At 40.6% G+C, this 17,812-nt stretch overlaps 1 protein-coding gene across 9 annotated transcripts in view; it reads left to right on the forward strand.

Moving 5' to 3' along the window:
• The window catches only part of lrba (LPS-responsive vesicle trafficking, beach and anchor containing), a 168,358-nt gene that overhangs the window by 52,150 nt on the left and 98,396 nt on the right, over nt 1-17,812 (forward strand). For 8 of the 9 annotated variants that reach the window (XM_067499797.1, XM_067499798.1, XM_067499801.1 and 5 more), the window contains exons 30-34: nt 4,436-4,605; nt 5,918-6,002; nt 6,361-6,494; nt 7,245-7,306; nt 16,714-16,778. In XM_067499797.1, coding sequence (XP_067355898.1) covers nt 4,436-4,605; nt 5,918-6,002; nt 6,361-6,494; nt 7,245-7,306; nt 16,714-16,778 — 516 coding nt within the window. The remainder of the gene's footprint in view (nt 1-4,435; nt 4,606-5,917; nt 6,003-6,360; nt 6,495-7,244; nt 7,307-16,713; nt 16,779-17,812) is intronic. The other variant, XM_067499800.1, reaches the window with a different exon arrangement.

The raw sequence follows: 17,812 nt of genomic DNA on the forward strand, positions 1-17,812 counted from the left end.
AAGCAATAAACACAGCTATGTTTAAATTGTTTTTGGACAACAGTAGAATATAACGGCAGGATCAGTTTATTGTTAATTTTGGCCCTTTCATCAGATTTCCTGACAGTAATGAAATATTCTAGCTTTATCCTTTAATCTAACTATTTTTGTCATGTAATCCTTGAGTATATAAAATGTCCAAACATAGAGAATTAATTACCATCCCAGTTGAGTGTTGGCCATTCAGAAGTTATTTTGCTCTCCCTTGGTCAAGATTGTACCACTATCTATACCAAGCACTGGCTCTGGGCTTTTATTTATTTTCTTTCATAGAAAACCTTTTATCAGTCTGCTGTCTTGAGTCCTTACCAGTTCCTTACCATGCTTGTAGATGTGGTCTATCAGTGTTTATGATCACGTTGTAATGACTCAATCACTGCTCAGCATCTCCCACTAACCAGTAAGTCTCCCAGTGACAACAGTACAAGCCCGAGCGGACATTCTACACTTGTATATCCTGCCAAAACATAGATGGCAACTGTCTGCTTGCCCAAAGGGCAGGATTTACGAGACCAGTGCATGAAAAAAGCAGGGATCTCCCAGATAAAAACTAGGGGGTTGGTCAGAGGGTGAAGTATCCCCACTGATTTATTTACTAGTGGAGACGTGCTGGATTTCTCCCATCCATTTCTCAGCCATGCCCCTGTTATGACAGCCAGTCTGCAAATATTTGCTGACACTAACCAGAACTAAACAGTGTCATTGTACAAGTAGTGATTTAGACTGCATGGTTCAGCAGAATGTGTGAGTGTTAGACACTGGGATATACATGGTGCAGTTGTTTGCATTCCTGGCAGTAGACTCTGTATGCATGTGAGAGTTGATGTACAGATGAGTTGTGTTGATTGTAAAGTGTCGTTAATGTGCAGCTTAGGATGAGGGTAAGAATGTCACAAAGTTAACACTAAAGACCTCGACTAAATATTTCATGTAAAAATTTTGCAAAAGTGACGCTGTGTTTGTCTTAACCAAAACTTAAAGGAGATGTTCTGATTCTCCTTACATATGATTCTGCAAAACCACCTTTTGCTGCACCATCTAATCTTTTAAAATACCCCGGGTCAAAGACTTTTTCCTTTTTAAAAACTCTTCTGTGATTTTTGCATTGTCTCTGGATTCAATGTATGTTAAAAATATTACTTTCCAAGTTTTGAGACTGTGATTTATTTTCTCATTTAGTATTTTGGTATGCAAACCTGAAAAACCTTTTCATTCATATCCGCTCTATATATTTCCCACCTTCATGTTTCACCTAGGGCACCATGGTCATGCCAGTGTCAAAAAGTCCAGCATGTTCAGCATGGATCTACCATGCTGAACATGCTGGACTTTTTGACAGATTTATGATCATGATAACCAGAATCACACATCAGTATCACTATCAGTTTTTTTCATTGCAAGGTTGCACAAATAGTAAATTGTGCATAATTGGGCACAATGTGCATTTATTGAGGACAGTCTCTAAACCTCTGCTTTACTACTGCTGCAACAGTATTTCTGCTTATATTCTGATACTTTTGTACTCTGCCAGTCTCACAATTTGGTTTCTTCCTTTTTCAGTTCCTTAGTCAGACAGTTCCTTACCACATACAACCATGTTAGACACATTCGAGGTCCTCTTTAGGACAATTAGGGTTACTTTTATTGCATTCAGGTGGACCATGTGTCTTCAATATACAGTACTCTATCTAATTCACTTGTTCCTAATTATATATAAGATCAAGTACATTACACATTGCAAAAATATTGTACAATTTTTGAATCATTTTCTTTTAGAGATATGGCACAGTGGGTGATACTGGAGTCTATTACCGTGTGTATTCCCAGATTCAGTGCAGTGTCCTTGTTTATACACACAGAAAAAAAAATAAAAATAAACAGATTCTGCTATTATAGTTTGTTGGCCCCCCATTGCTCCACTCATAAATCACTGATGTCATCAAGACAATGTCTCTCCTACACCAGCCATTGCCATCCAATCACAGCCCAAAAGAACATCACATTCCATGGACTTTATGATGTGATTATAAAGTAATGTGAACGTGCAAATGTATCGTTGTGTATTTTTTGTATGCATAGGTTTCCATGAAACAAGGGTGAAAGAGGAGATCAAAGCTCTGCTGGGTCTTACACTCCCCTCCCTCACATGAATCAGCTCAGAAGTTAATACGCTAGAGGACAATATTTTAACACACACAGACACACAAACACACACACCACCGACACTTCGTTACTCATTCTTGCATTTATTTTACCTGAAATAGCAGAGATTACAGGAATCACTGTGTTTACTGCGCTTATCCATTGTACTGTAGGTTAAAGCCTTTAAATAATTCAGCCTCTGCCCAGCGAACTCACTCATGCACACCCTGCCCTGGGCTCCTGTTTGTGGGTTGAGTGGGGCCGCTGACGGCTGATTAATCGACTTGGGCGGCCCACTCATGATAAGTGTGGCTAATGACCTGCTGAATAATTCACTGGGCCTTTGCTGGGGAACAGATGGAAGGCCAAACACATACACGGGCATGTTCAGTGGCAGGCTCATACACACTTGTACGCTCATGCATTTATTTGTACACCAGTATGCATATATTCAAATATTTGTGCACACACACATACTTCCAGCCTTTACACAATGGAGGCTGTCTGTCTCTCCTCCTGTTGACACCTGGGGTGCTTCGTGTCAGTGGCGCCCTTGTTCCTTGATACCACCATCCAGCCCACTCAGTATCTAAACAGAAAACAAAGTCACCAGATACTTTATCTCCAGCTCTCCTTGCCAATAATTTTGATTTTCATTCCTCTTTCACTTCTGCTGCAGTTTTCTCTAGACTCTGTCACTCTGGATCTTCTCAGTATGCGTTTGTATTTTAAACTACTGTCAAGCCACTGATGTATGATTTGAGAATCATACATCACTTGAAGCAAAGGCCAACTGTCAGGGTGTAACATTCACAATAACTTTTAATAGATTTAGTAATTTGCTCAATCATCCAAATCAACCTTTGATTCTGCAGCCAGGTATTTATCAGCACCACAGTGAGCCAATCCTTGCTTCTTGTATGTGTGTGCATAAAAGTATGCTTACACATTTGCTGTGGAAACGTGCAAGAATGCGTGGTAGTCTGTCCACTCCAATTCTTTCTGTATTTAAATTTTGTGCATTTGATGTATGCTCTCGTATCTTGGTAAGCATGCATTGGTTTGTGTTTCTGAGAGGGAGCAGTAGCCAGTGATTAGACCCTGCTTTCCCTGTGTCAGCACTGATAAGCGGGGCCAGGCTCTCTTTGATATGGCCAGTGGTCTGTCAGAGCCCTGGTCTAAACTGACAGCTTATCTGCATGCTACTCTCCTCCCATCTACTCTTTGGCGGATAGGAATTGAACTCCACTCAGTCTTACCACACCGCTACATGGAACACTTCCTGTTACTTTACAGGAGGCAGCATTATCATTACACAGATAACTGTGTGTTAAAATGTTATCTGTCACTGGTTTATAAAAAGTTATTTGAAATGAACTTGAGTGAGTAGTAAAAGGACACTGCTTTTCTGGGTTTATTGTGCATCAGAAGTAATTCTTGTTTCAGCATACTTTGGTTTTAATGTTGGAAAGATCAGTTTAATCAGATAAATTATTGGTTTCTGTGATTTCAGTAATTATACTACTTGTAAAGTAGTAAGGGAATTTAAAGCTAATAAAAAAGGGTAACCAACAACGTTCTTCATGAGATATTTCTTGATCCAAATTTGTAAATCGAAAATGTTTAGGCCCTATTTTAGGACCTAGGTACTGTGTTAAAATGCATTGTGTCTCTGGGCAAGACACTGAACCCCCAACAGCACATTCCCATCCCCAGCTGTGCAGTGCCGGTCTAAGCCCGGTAGAAATTGGGGAGGGTTGCGTCAGCAAGGGCATTAGGCGTAAAAACTGTGCCAGATCAAGATGCAGACAAGGATCCGCTGTGGCGACCCTGAACTCTCGGGATAAGCCGAAAGGACAAAAAAATAGTGTTCAAATGCATTTAAGAATTTGTACATATTTTGTTAAATGAAATTTCACCAAGTACACCTTGTTATGGCAGTTAATAGTAATTACAGATGTTTTTACTGTGGATTTGTAATCGGTGTCTGTTCTGACTGTCTTCCTTGGTGAGCGTCTTGCCATTTTCTCACATTAATGCTCAGTTTGTCCAAAAGAAAAGGAAAAAAAACTCTCATTGGAACTAGACCTTGGTGTTATAAATGTGATCAATATTTTTTTATCAGAAAAGTGGCTTTGTAATAATTCTTACTGTGCAATGGAACGCTGATGTGTAGCTATGCTGCATACACCATCTGCAGCTTAGTTCTGTTGAGGTGGCAATTAAATGAATAATTTGTCTTGTATCTTTACAGAAGTGTCGTCGTTGCACCCAAGAAAGCAGGCGTGACTCCATCTCCCGGCACTACCATTCCCCTCCCAGCAGCCACTGCTGCCTCTGTGTCTGCTGGGACACCTATCGACAGCGTTGCTTTGGTATCTTCTGGCGATGCTTCCCAGAGCACGTCTGCAGACTCTGCAGCAAGTGAGCACACGCACACACAGACACACATCGAGGCACAAATACTTACTCAAGGATCCTAGATGGTTTTAAGAAAAAGAAATTAATTAATGATTAATTAAATGACAAAAATCACACCTTTTTTTTTTCCCAAGATCATACACATACCAAATCTATATTTACTTGTCCAGCAACAACAGTAAATAAGTATTGTTTTGGTCATATTCCTGTTAAGAGACTGTTTATTGTGCTTTAACTGTAAAATTGAGTGTATGTGTGTGCGTGTGTGTGCATGTGCTGCATGCATAGATTGCTAGTGTTAGTGAGCCGTGTTGAGTAAATATGCTTTGTGAGTGTGCGTTTGTGTTTTAGTGGGGCAGTGGGAGGACTAATGGAGATGTTCATTTACTCCTTTTTGTTTGAAGGGGCTACTTCAGCTTGAGAGGGATACTCTCACCAGGCCCACATGGCGCTGCTTAACACCTTACATATGCACACACACACACATACATTCCAACCCACATTACACCGTCTGTCATTCCTAAAGAGTTATCTCTGCTTGGAGACTGTCCTGGCTGGAAAAACAAGCCCACCAAAACACCCAAGGAATCCCCCTCCTCCATATTCAGCTGGGCATTAGCTTATTTATGAACCACAGGGAAGTGAATTTACTGCCAGATCAATCAAACATGGACTTTGTACCTAGTGTGCCTCTGTCTAAAGTATTAAGTCGTAAAGCACCTTTTAGTTGTATAATGAAACAGTCACAAAAACAGCCCAGAGGGGTAAATTGGTATGTAATGAAATAAAGAAGAAAAACTGTTTTAAATAGGAGCATACATTTTTTAATATCCCTCATTTCAACACAGGTGTAACACTGAAAATATTATTTATTTAATACAAATACTTAATACTGCACAGGATTGATTTATGGCTGAAATTGAAAAACAAACTTTAAAAAATAAACACTCTGCAGCTGACGGTGAAACCTTACCAGCCTTTCACTGCACAATTTAAAGGTTCCCATCATGAAAACCTCTGAATTGTAAATTGATAAGGAAGACATATTGTGTTTGGAGTACATCATCCACTATCTTACCGTAAAATTATACTTGTACACCCACTTGCCCTATTCAACCATAAATCCTCCTATTCTATACATTTGAATGGAGACCATTGTATCATTTCATACGAGGCATGTTTTCACACAGGTTTATGGTGCTACACTGGTTGTATAATGTATTGCTCTGTGCGCGCGCACACACACACACATGCAACGTCCTATTCTTGTCCAACATCCAGACTAATAACAGAGCTCTTTGGTTTCTCCCTGCAGCAGGCGGCCAGGTTCCAGCCAGCGCTAGCCTGCCATCTGTCCCCTCACTCTCCCCTGTGACCCAGAACACAGCCCCCAATATGAGGTGATTCATCTTCCTTTCTCTCTCTTGCACACACATATACACTATCAGCACGCACGTAAACACAAACACACACACACACACACACACACACACACACACACACACACACACACACACACACACACACACACACACACACACACACACACACACACAAACAATTCGTTACCTATGAATATTCACTTGCACTGCTTTGTATTAGTACAGTACTTCTCTTTTATATTGAAAACATAAAAATTTTTGATGCTGTTGTTAAACATGTCTTTTACATTGAGTTTCGTTCCAATTTTTATTTTGCTTAATAAGAACTGTGTGTGTGTTTGTTTATGCGCTTACTTGCTACATCTAATTTATTTAGCATCTCAGAGCGTCTGGAGCATGCTCTGGAGAAGGCAGCCCCTCTGCTGAGGGAGATCTTTGTGGACTTTGCCCCTTTTCTCTCTCGGACACTGCTGGGCAGCCACGGACAAGAGCTCCTTATTGAGGGCACAAGTGAGTGCAACACCCCTCATACATACATACATACATACATACATACAGGCTCGGGGACAGATAGTTTCTCTTTGCCTCACTGCGTGTGTTCTGTGAGTTTTTACAAGTGCTGTTCTCATTTAAATCCAATAACGTCTCCATATTGTTGTTAATCCAATAATGTGGAGAGTGTTTGTTGAGCCAAGAGCTGCTAGTTGTGCTGAAGGTTTCCAGAGGTCCAGGTCAGAGGCCGGCCCACTAATAGCTGTGTTTGGGATGTCTGCTGCCACCAAACAAAATGGAAAGTTGATTGATAGCTGCAGGGGGGCTGAAGAGAAAGCAGGGGGAAGTGTCTGTGCGCATGCATGTGTGCTTGTCTGCATGTGTGTCTGTGACATTTGAAGAACAACTGAGAGACCAAAGGCTACTCTGCCTTCTTCCCGTCTGCGCTGCTGCAACAGACTCTGGACACTCTCGTGGCCCCCTGCCCTCTAAAAGCCCAGAACTCGCCATTAGGGATCAATGGGACATATGCTGGCCAAGTCAGGGTTGTAATACAAGGCCCAAATATGTATTAGTTTACAGTAACATCATGTCAGCTCATTAGGGCCATCAATACTATCAGCCCTCTTGCAGATGGTGCAGTGCTGGATAAATCCTGTTTGTGCATGTGTGTGTAGGTCTTTACAGTGAAATAAAACACACAGAAAATAATTGTTTGAGAAAGTACATTAGTACAGACAATAATCTCTTCCTTTGTTGTTTCTCCAGGTCTGGTGTGTATGAAATCCAGCAGCTCCGTAGTGGAGCTCGTCATGCTTCTCTGTTCACAGGCAAGTCTTGCATCTTTTCTTATCCATGCCTTCCCCTTTTCCCCCGATCTGATTTATCAGACTCACCTTGAGTGCAGTTACTCCACAACCCCGAGTGGACAGTGAGCCATCCACTGCCTTATCTTTCCTCCACACTACTTTTCTGATGTCACCCTGCCCATGAGTGAGAGTAGAGAAACTGGAGAGAAGGCATCTTTGGCTGCAAATATTGGTCTGAGGGTCAAGGGTGGTCGACCTGTCCACATCACCTTTGACCCGAGCTCTGGCCCTTGTGGCCTGGGCCAAACTGATGAGCAGGGTTAATGTAGATTTGATGGTGCTTTGCATTGATCATTCCTCTCCTCTCTGTTGTCTTGTGGGTGTTCTGTTGCCAAGTTTATTTAGCTGCTGCCGGACTCATGAATACTAATTCCGGGATCATAAGCAGGCGTGGGCAGATCAATGATCGGGAATGTCAATAGATCACTTCAGGATGGCTGATTAGCATTAAGAGACACAAAGCTGCAGAAAGCTGTTTAGTTTGTGTGCGTGGGCCAAAATAGAGTATGTTACATTTATGCAGAAAATGTGTAGAAGCACTTTTTTTCATAGATTAACGTACACAAACAGTTGCAGTGACAAGGACAGTAGATAATAACTCTCCTCTGGCTCTGTTTGTTTGTGTTTGCATGAGGTGCTTTAAATTGTAAAGATGCAGAGATCTCCAATAATACAAAAACACATCTGATTAATGGCTTGACTCTCACCACTGCACTCTCCTTTTTTTTTTTTTTTCTTTTTTTATCAGCTTTATTTTTTAAAGAAATACTGCCTGTCATCTGGCTTTTTTTTTCTCTATTTCACCCCCTACCTCTTTAACCCCTATACTCTGTTTTGTTCCCATTATTCACTTTGCTTCTTCTCTAAAACAGTAATACAGTCAGATTATACATCTGCCTGGATGTCCGTGGTTGTGCATAGATTTAGGCTAGTAGGACACACGGAGGGATTGTGAGTCCCGTAGTGTCCAGAGAAGAAGGAATAGCAGGAGTGAAAGCTAGATAGAAAACCAAAGAGGAGAATGACAGGCTCTAATGCACCTATTTGTCATATCTGTCAGGGTGTTGTTTAATGCTAATCTAATCAAAGGCAGAATCTTGGTGATTGCTCTGCTGCACAGCCCATGCCTCACTTCCCCCTTTGGTCCACAGCCCAAGCTATTTCTTCCTTTCTCCCAGCTCCAGAATACCCCACCCAATCTCCACAATACACAGACACACACGCATACACACATATACGCACTCTCTCTCTCTCTCTCTCTCTCTCTCTCTCTCTCTCTCGGTGAGGGGACCAAGGATTGGCCAGCATAGTGTTGATTGCTTCAATAAATCATCCAACCAAATTCTCTCACAGCTAATGCAAATGTAATTTTATTGTTGTGTAAAGGGGGGGAAAAGAGGGGGAAGGAAGTTAGGGGTGATATGCTGCTTCTCACTGGGGAAAAGAGAAAAAAACAGGGACAGACTTTCCTCTGGGCTAAATCACAACGTATAATTATTTGTGTGTTTGTTCTTGTTGTGGGGCAGAGAGTGTGAGCCGGTGCAATGATTGATGACATTATTTAGCAAAGTTTGTTGGGCCCTCTGGCGCAGGAAGTGCTTCGTTCTCTCGCAGGAAGTGCCTTTCTGGTCATCGTGCGACTTCCTTCCTGCCTTCAAGATCAGTGGATGAAGTAGATGGAGCTGATGTTGATTGATTTTTTTTTTTTCCCCCACCCCTCCACCCCCACCCCCACACTCCTTCATCAGAGATGCAATGTGATGCCATCTCTGTGAAATTTTAATTAATTTCCCAAGCTTTGAGATGGAGTGGAGCCAGGGTGAAGGGTCAGGAGGCTAGGGACTGCAGAGCAGTTTTTAATCAGGGATCGTATGAAAGTTGCATTGGTGGCCACATCAGCTTGGCATTGAGGAGGGGATTGTAAACCGCTGTTTGATAGTGCTCCATTTCTAAACCACTACAACAGGGCTCCCAATTAAAGGACCATTTTGATCAGACATTAACTGTTCAGGTGGCATGCTGCCTTGTTCTCCGATGTAATATTGATCCTTGTGGACTGCTGAATATACAAAGTGAGAATTAATGGTCATAAACTGTTGTTGTTGTAACAGAGTAGCCCCCGGAATAGAAAAAAGATGTGATACTTGAATTTATATCTGTCATTGTTGTTTTGCTTAAAAATGACAATGAACTCTGCTGTACTCATTTTATAAATAAGAATGATATTGTGTATTTTATACATAAAAAATAATTTTACAATAACACATGTTTTACCAGCAATTTACTTGCATGAATGACTCAAACAAACACACAAAAATGGTTTGGGAATTTCTCTGTATTTGAAAAGGTTCCCATGGTAGTTAAATAGTGGTCTGTTTATCCATCTGTTGACCTGTCCCTGTTAGTAGACAGTACTTCATTGCTAATTACATGATTTTATCTAAATGTAGAAGGTTGGTTTTAAAACTTCATACTTCTAGATTATAAGATGTGTTTGCTCCATCAGAGTAGGTCTTAAATAATACATGAATAACATAGGAGTTCTAGACCCACATCTTCTCAGGGTCCCACTCTTCCTCCTTAGCATATCCCCTGATTGGCCTTGACAGTTTCACTCTCCCTCTTACACTTGTTTTCTCCAGTCTTTGTCATATTTACGGCCAGCATGTTGTTTCCCAGGTGCACTTCTTGAAGTGGCTTCCACCCAAAACATCTGATTAATAAATAATGTGCTTGGCCAAGAGAAAGTGCTTTCCATTGCTCTCACTGCTGTCTGTCAAGAGCTTTGAGAAATCATCTCATTGGACACTGGACAGTCTGGGATGAGCAGAGGCGCATAAATCTCCTCACTAGCTGCATTTGTGTCGTGTAGATCAGCCATTATTGTCCATCCCCTCTGTCAGCCCATTCATCCTTCTGCCATTCATCAGAGATACATCCTGTACATGCAGTAGGAGGGAGGGACAGAAGTGGTTACTTTATGATGGTCAACACAAAATAGCTGTCCGTTCTTCAAAAGTCACCAAATAAACAAAACCTTATGCATTGCATTTGATGTAGAGTCATAAGAAAAGGTAATGGCACTGTTTAATTTTTTTGGTTCTCTGATAAAATTGGTGATCCGATGGGAGAAGAGTCCAAATATTAGCACTGGCTTCCTGAGCGCCCCCGTGCTGGCCTACTGCTCCCTCCGGGGGGTTGGATTAAATGCAGAGACTCAATTTAATTAAAAAATTATGTGACAATGTAAATGTGCTCAATTATGACAAATAAAGACTCATAACATTAACATTCAAAGTCATACAAGGTTGAACTGAGCTTTTCAGTACAAATCAAACAATGAAACTTGTTGATGGTAAATACAGTAAATTAACCATAATAACGAGGACAATGTTGATGAGTGATATGGTGGTTAATTTTTTTCCTAAGCTAGCATGATAATGTCTTGTCAGTAGGTCCACCAAATACCTGCGTTATCATGCTGATCAGCAGGACAATAGCCTGCTGAACAGCTAAACAGTTACATTTTTACATTTCATAAAGTGCTTACAGGTTGCTCACTTTGAAAGTTATGCTGGTGTAAATGGAGTCTGGTGTTTATGTTGCTCAGTACTCATTTATTTATGTCAGTGGCCGTATTTAATCTTCGCTCCAATAAGGGAGGCTTTGATAGATCAAGAGCAGAGCATGTTGTATGAACAACTTCGAGACATGAGAGAGGATGAACATGATATTGATATTGTAGTAGTCAGAAATTACAGTACTCCTTGGTTGTTATTTTTGTGTGTTAAAAGTTTTTAGTTTGCACTACGTCATTATTGAACCATTCTTCATACTCTTCAAACTCATTTTAATAAAACATTGCTTTTTTGTTGCTGTTGCAAAAGATCCGTCAACAGCAATTCAGTAACATCAGAGTTAACTTGATAAACCAGTGACCACACATTATCATATGTTTTCAGCTAGTCTCAACAAAGTTAACCTGTTTAACAGATGGACACCCCTCTCTCTCTCAGTGGGGAGAAAGACATTGACTTCCCTAAACACTTGGCTCCTCCTGACCCTTGACCTTCTGACCTACAGGTTAGAAGTAGAGAGTGGTGGAGACATAGAAGTTTAGACCCCTGTGGTCAGGGAACGAGCTGCGGGTGGACGTTCATAACGCTCCAAGCAATCAGTTGTAAAATCTGAGAAACAAGGGAACCAGTTGGTAGAAAACAGCAATCGGCATGTTAGGCAATATTCCCAGTTACATTTGTTTATTTTATTAAGTGTTCACAGGTTGCTTAGTTTCAAAGTTATGCTGGTGTAAATGGGCTCTGGTGGTTATGTTGCTCAATAGTCATTTATATATGTCAGTGGCCATATTTCATCTTCGCTCCAATAAGTGAGGCTTTGATGGATCAAGAGCAGAGCATGTTGTATGAACCACTTGGAGAGCTGCGAGAGGTGGTGAGGAATGTGATGAAACCAGGGGACAAAAATACTTTCCCCATCATTTTCCTCACAGTCAGACGCACACCCTACTGTGTAGTTAAAGAGGCACATAAGGTTCAAGATCAGTGCAAATCAAAGTGTTATTTTTCCCTCCCTCCCTGTTTGCCCTCACTCCATGCTCTGCTCCAGTGCCCCTTTACAGCCATGCCACGCGGCTCAGTCTCCCTGCCATCACTCACTAGTTCAGGGGATAATATCATGCTGTATATTCTTTGAAAAGGTACCCTCCTGTGAGACGTAAAGAAAACACAGTAACACCAACTGGCACTTAATTCTGCAGGCTCCCTATCGTTGCCAGCTATGCAGCAGGAGAGGGGGCAATGAGGTGTGTTGTGTTGGAGGAGCAGAGGGTCAAGGGGGGCTTCCTGACAGGAAGTGAAGTCTAGCTGAGTGGTAGAATCAGAAGGAACCCTCCCAAAAAAATAAGTGGCTTTTAATTTGGCTCCTAGTTGGTTTTACTGTGAGTTGGCTTCAGGTAGCTTAGGGCTGGAGGTCCTCAAGTGGCATGAATGACTGGTTAATTACCCACAACATACTGTTTAGTTGTGTTTCAAATAAATACATTTCCCTGACGGAACCCTCTTCTCTTGAACGGCGCTTTTAATGTAATGTTACTTACCTGAGAGCACCTGGGTTTAAGAACTTGGATTCTATTCTATTTGTCTCCCTGCTATCCTCTCTATGCCATCCCGTTAATAAAATAACGTCTTACCCCAGAAAGCAAGTGGAAATTCAATTCCCTGCAGGTTTTATCTAGGAAAAGTGTCAAATCTTGTGCGTGTGCTTTATGTTTCAAGTAGTAAACTTCAGTATAGTTAAAATCAATTATAATTCAGACGCCAATCGAGATTTTAACATTTCAACAACCATTTGGTATCTCAGAGATTCATACAAACATTTAGGAATTACCCTGCATTTAGGTTTAAAACAAGTGTTCTCTCAGGACACTTCTTGTTGATTCTTTGGGGTGTACAATGATGTTTTTTGAGAAATAATTGCTTGTTAAATGTCTCTGATGGGAAATGAAATGGAACAACTAGAATAATGCAGGATTCTTCAGAGGTGTAGGAAAAGTTGGTGTGTGACATGTGGAACACACACCATGCTTGGATCTCTCTGTAGACCTCCTCAACAAACCACTGTGCTGTGGCACACATCAGGGCAGTGCTATAAAGACATTTCTAAAGCTTTGAGCATTCCCAAGAGGACAATGGCCTCAATAATGATGACATGGAAGAACTTTAAACCACCCGGATTCTTCAAAGACATAACCAAGAAACCAAAAATGTCTCTAACAGGGCTTGAGAAGTCCTCTGCAGAAAGAGAACCTGCATAAAGAATGAATCTCCTAAATACAAGGTTGCAAGATATGTTTAAAAATGAAATATTTTGAAATACTTCTATTTTATAGTGCTTATTCATGAACCGTACTGCATATAATTTGGTATTCCGCATACTCTTTATACACAGCTTAAGTGTTATGGCACGTTCTTGGTTTGTCTGTTTGGGAATTGGAGGCCTGTTCTCCCCCCAAGTTTGGTGTTCGTGTAACCATGACAAGTGTGAGCCGATAAAGCTCTTGGAGAAGCTGCTCCACAAATATTTGGACATCGGTAAATATTCTCTCAGTTGTGAATTTGTTCACGCAAACACTAGTATGACTGTCTGTTTTTCTTTAAGCAGATTACATATGAACATGCACACGTGGAACAAGAGTAGACGCACAGCTGTTAAGTTGTTGATGCACAGTGTGTTTCTGACGCCACGATATGAATAAGCAGCAGACTGCTCCACTTCAACTTTTGTCAGTCAGAAGGGCAATGATGAATAACATATTTGATAGTTTATGCTAACAGTAATTTTATGTTTTGCCTTTGTCTTACTCATCCACACACATGGGAGTTTCTTTGGTCATTGTTGATATCCGATCACAGTTAATAAACATTTAGATCGCACAGCTACAATAAACTGTTTCCTTGTCTGTTTCTGTGGTCGTCACGTCAAAAAGGTTTAATTTACATTGTCACAAATTGTCCACCACCTGTTTTTGCCTGTTGTCATAGAATATGGAAGCCTTTGTGTCACAGCAGACACTGACTTATTTATTGAAGTCATTTATAAAACATATTTTTATCTTATTGCAGTGTAACGTGTAAGGCTTAAACACTTACAGAACTTGAAAAAGAGAAATAGTCAGTAGCTCTTAACCTTTTATTTTGCTTCTGCAGCATTGCCATATTTGACATGAGGATTTATGCTTGTGTCGTGTCATCTGAAGTTGTATTCCCATAGCCTTTTGAATCAACAAATACTTGTGATTATGAGTGATGCCACCAAAAAGCACAACTGACTTATTTATTATTTCGGGAGAGCTGAGACATTTTTTCTTTGGTGATGGAAAATGTTTTCCTTGTGTTGTGGCGAGCCTGATGTTTGAAAGGCGATTTTGCTCAGGAGGTCTGTTTTTTCTCACTAGTGGTAGTGGTATATTTAGATGTTGATTATGGATAATCAGCTCTAATGGCGGAAGTGCATGGCATGTGTGTTTAGACTCAATGCCATCATCATGGAACACAGACCAAACAGAGCTGTCTTATTGACTTCAGATTGAGGCCGGCATTTCCATGAATATATTCAGACTTTTATTCATACACATTCTCACACTCAAACCAGGGGGCGGGGGGGAAAGATATCATATGTAACCCTTACTTGCAGCATCAGCAAATTTTCTGACCGTTGATTAGTTTCCGATCAGGATCAAAGGACAGCCCTCCCTCTTGTCCTATCATCTGTTAGGAGGTCAGGTTAAAGGTGAGAGGTCGCGAATGGCTGGTGGTGTGCTGTGGTCATGGCCCTTATCGTAGCCATAAAAACTGTGACACCGCTGACCAGGGCAACCAAAATCCAATATTCTATCACTGAAGTGTCTCTGTTTCTTTTTTGTCACCGAGATATGTCCCTCAGATCAGGGTCATTGCGTTCTTAAATTTAAGTAGAAGAGTCGTTTCTCTGCCATAATGACACTATTAGTCTTGCTATCACTTTTATCTGTGTCTACAAAATGCCAATGCCTTCCCACCTTTTGTCAAACCTAATTTAGAACCAGAACCTTTCGGATCTGTAGTTTTGAGATAATCATTTTGTTTCTGCATATGAAGCTTTTCATTTAAAATCCTTAGACTCCTGCATCTGGGTCCCAAGTATTTTAAAAAGACAACACGAAACGAAATGTTACAGCTTTTTGTTTCTTTACAGACTATGACTCTATTTACAGCTTGACTTCCTGTGCTATTTACTTAAAATCCAGCTAGCACAGCCTGGCTCAGTCTCGAATATCCCCACAGCCACAGCCTAACACTCATGGTTAATGTCCTTCAACTATAGTCTATGCTTCAGAAGGCCCCAAGGCTACTCTCACACACTTCCTCCAAAGCAAGCCTTAGCCACAAAAACCCTCTGCCAGTACTCAACTCCAAAACACTGTTTCCACTCCCAAGCCCAGACTTCTATTCCCTCTGTGCCCTCTTTATTTGGAATGTATTGTAAACACGGTCAATGCCAATATGGTCCTTCAGGACAAAAAGCAGTTATGAATTGAGATTAAGCGTTAGGTTGTTGTCTGTATGACATGCAGTCAGTTACAGAGCGATGGTGTGCAGGCATTTAAGAAGAATGGTTTCCTCTAGCTTTGCGCGTGATCAGATTTGATGTTTATGCATTACGTAAAAGAGGAAAAACTGCGTGGTTTTGAAAATCTGCACATATGTACAAATATATTTGCAAATTCTTGTAAATTGATCTTTCCTTCCTCCTTGTCACGCTGATATCTTTATCCCTGTGGGCTCTCTAAGTTTACTGAAAGGCTAGTCTCTACATAAACACACAGTTTCCTCTATCAGCTCACGACATGATGACAGCAGAGTTTAACACGATTATGCTTAGATACACACACTTTGCAGTGTCATTCAATTCAGAATTATGCTGTGGCTGCTTTACTGCTTTACATTCTTTACTCAAACTTAGTTGTTTTGGGCACTTGGTTGCCATGAAAATTTCTTTAACCTTTTATAGACGTGTACCATTGTTATTTTCAAGGAGTAGCACAATTTGATTAAAAAGCTGTATAATGTAGACTGTGCAGTGAGTTCCAGGAGTTAATGGTTTTTCTAAAGAGTAGTTTGGAAGGTAACTTCTCTAACCTTACTTTTTCAAATTAATTTTTTATTTTTTCACTTCTTTCCACATTTTTTTTTCTTTTGCACATATTTCTACATCTCCCAAGAGAGGAAGAAGGGGAAAAAGCGATGTGAGTTTCAGACAGGCCCCATGACCTTGCTGCTTTATTATTCTTTTGACGGTTGTGTTGAAGGTGTTGAAATACTGAACAGAACATGAGAGACGATGACTGCTGAGTTTCCCTTCTCTCGTTGTCCCTTCGAAGTTGAGGATTTAAAGTCACACACGGCTGAGGTTGGATTGTTTAGACTGACACCTCGAACCATAACGTTAGTCAAAGAGAGGGGGAAATCGATGTATTTACTTGTGATAAATGCACACTCAACACGGCTCCTTCACTCCTTTACACTAGTTTGCAAGCTGGTGATGTTGCCTGTGCTGACAAAAGCAGTTGAATTACCTTTTTTAAGATAATTATTTTTTTCCCCCCAATTCAGCAGCCCTTAGTTGCTTTAAAGCTTATAGAGAGGTACTCAGGAATACTTTTCTACTGATTTCACTGAAAAAATTAAATATTAGCTACATATTTAGATTATTTATTTTTTTTATTGGATATCATAGCTTGATATTGCTTTTCTACAGATTTGTAGAGTTTGCATAAGTAATGTGTTGGTATTGTTTGTGTATGCTTGCAGGAATGGCAAAACTCCATCCAGAAGAATGCAGGTTTGGCCTTTATTGAGCTGGTCAATGAAGGCAGGTATGTAACTCCAAACACAGTTCTGTGCTCTCTCCTTGCACTAACACTTCTTCATAATTTTTTTCAACCTCTACTCATCAGCCCCTTTCCAATTTCACCATCTCTGGGTCACAATGTAGCCCCTCAGGCGTCAAAGATCCCCACGGCTGTTGTGATCTAAGATTCTGCACAACAATCAATGACTGGGGAGAGTGGGGATGTAGTTCAAGGCTTCATTCAATACCTGTCTGTCCCAGAGGGATTTGGGGAAAGAAGAGGGGTTGGGTGGAAGGTGACGGGCTCTGATGCTCAGTGACACTTGGGAAATTGGTCTTGATTTCCCACTGTACCTCTGTCAGTTTATGCCTTACTGCTCGAGCCTTTATCTACCTGTAATCATAGAGCTCGTTGTTTCTTCTTGGTTTTTCTGCTATTCTGACACATGACTGCCATATCTCCCTCTCATTCCCACATCATCTCCTTTTAATTGTAAAAAACATCAATTTCAGATTTAAAGGGTTGCACGTTCCATTATTGAGCCTCAGCTTTTAGAATTTGCAGAGGCTAATACACACTAGTCGTAATGAGACAATCAATGTACAGTAGGCATCTGACTTCTTTGTTCCTGGCATGACAAGATTGGTAATTCAAGAGAAAGGCACATAATTATAAGTTTCATCAGTGGAACTAGTGAAAGTGTACGCACTTTATGCCTAAACAGATGCAGTATACTAAGAATTAAACTGATACTTTTAATCTGTAATTATGAAAAGACCTTCGGGTCATCAAAGCTTTCATGCCTACTGGAAAGCCATCATTTTAGTTTATCTAATGGAAATTCAGTTCTGAAATTAGTTGATTCAGTGGTTGGACAGAAATCTTATCTTGAATTATTCTGATAACCAGTGTATTCTTAGTTATTTAAAAGTGAAAACAAAATGTAGCATGAAGTGGTTTTCTTTGTGTGTGTGCTTTTTGTGACTCTGTTAGAATTAAAGCCATTTTAAGTAAATATTGTAAAAATGTCAACAGGGGCGGCTATAGCTCAGTTGGTA

This window comes from Channa argus, chromosome 3, assembly GCF_033026475.1.
Source record: "Channa argus isolate prfri chromosome 3, Channa argus male v1.0, whole genome shotgun sequence".
NCBI classification, from domain to species: domain Eukaryota; kingdom Metazoa; phylum Chordata; class Actinopteri; order Anabantiformes; family Channidae; genus Channa; species Channa argus.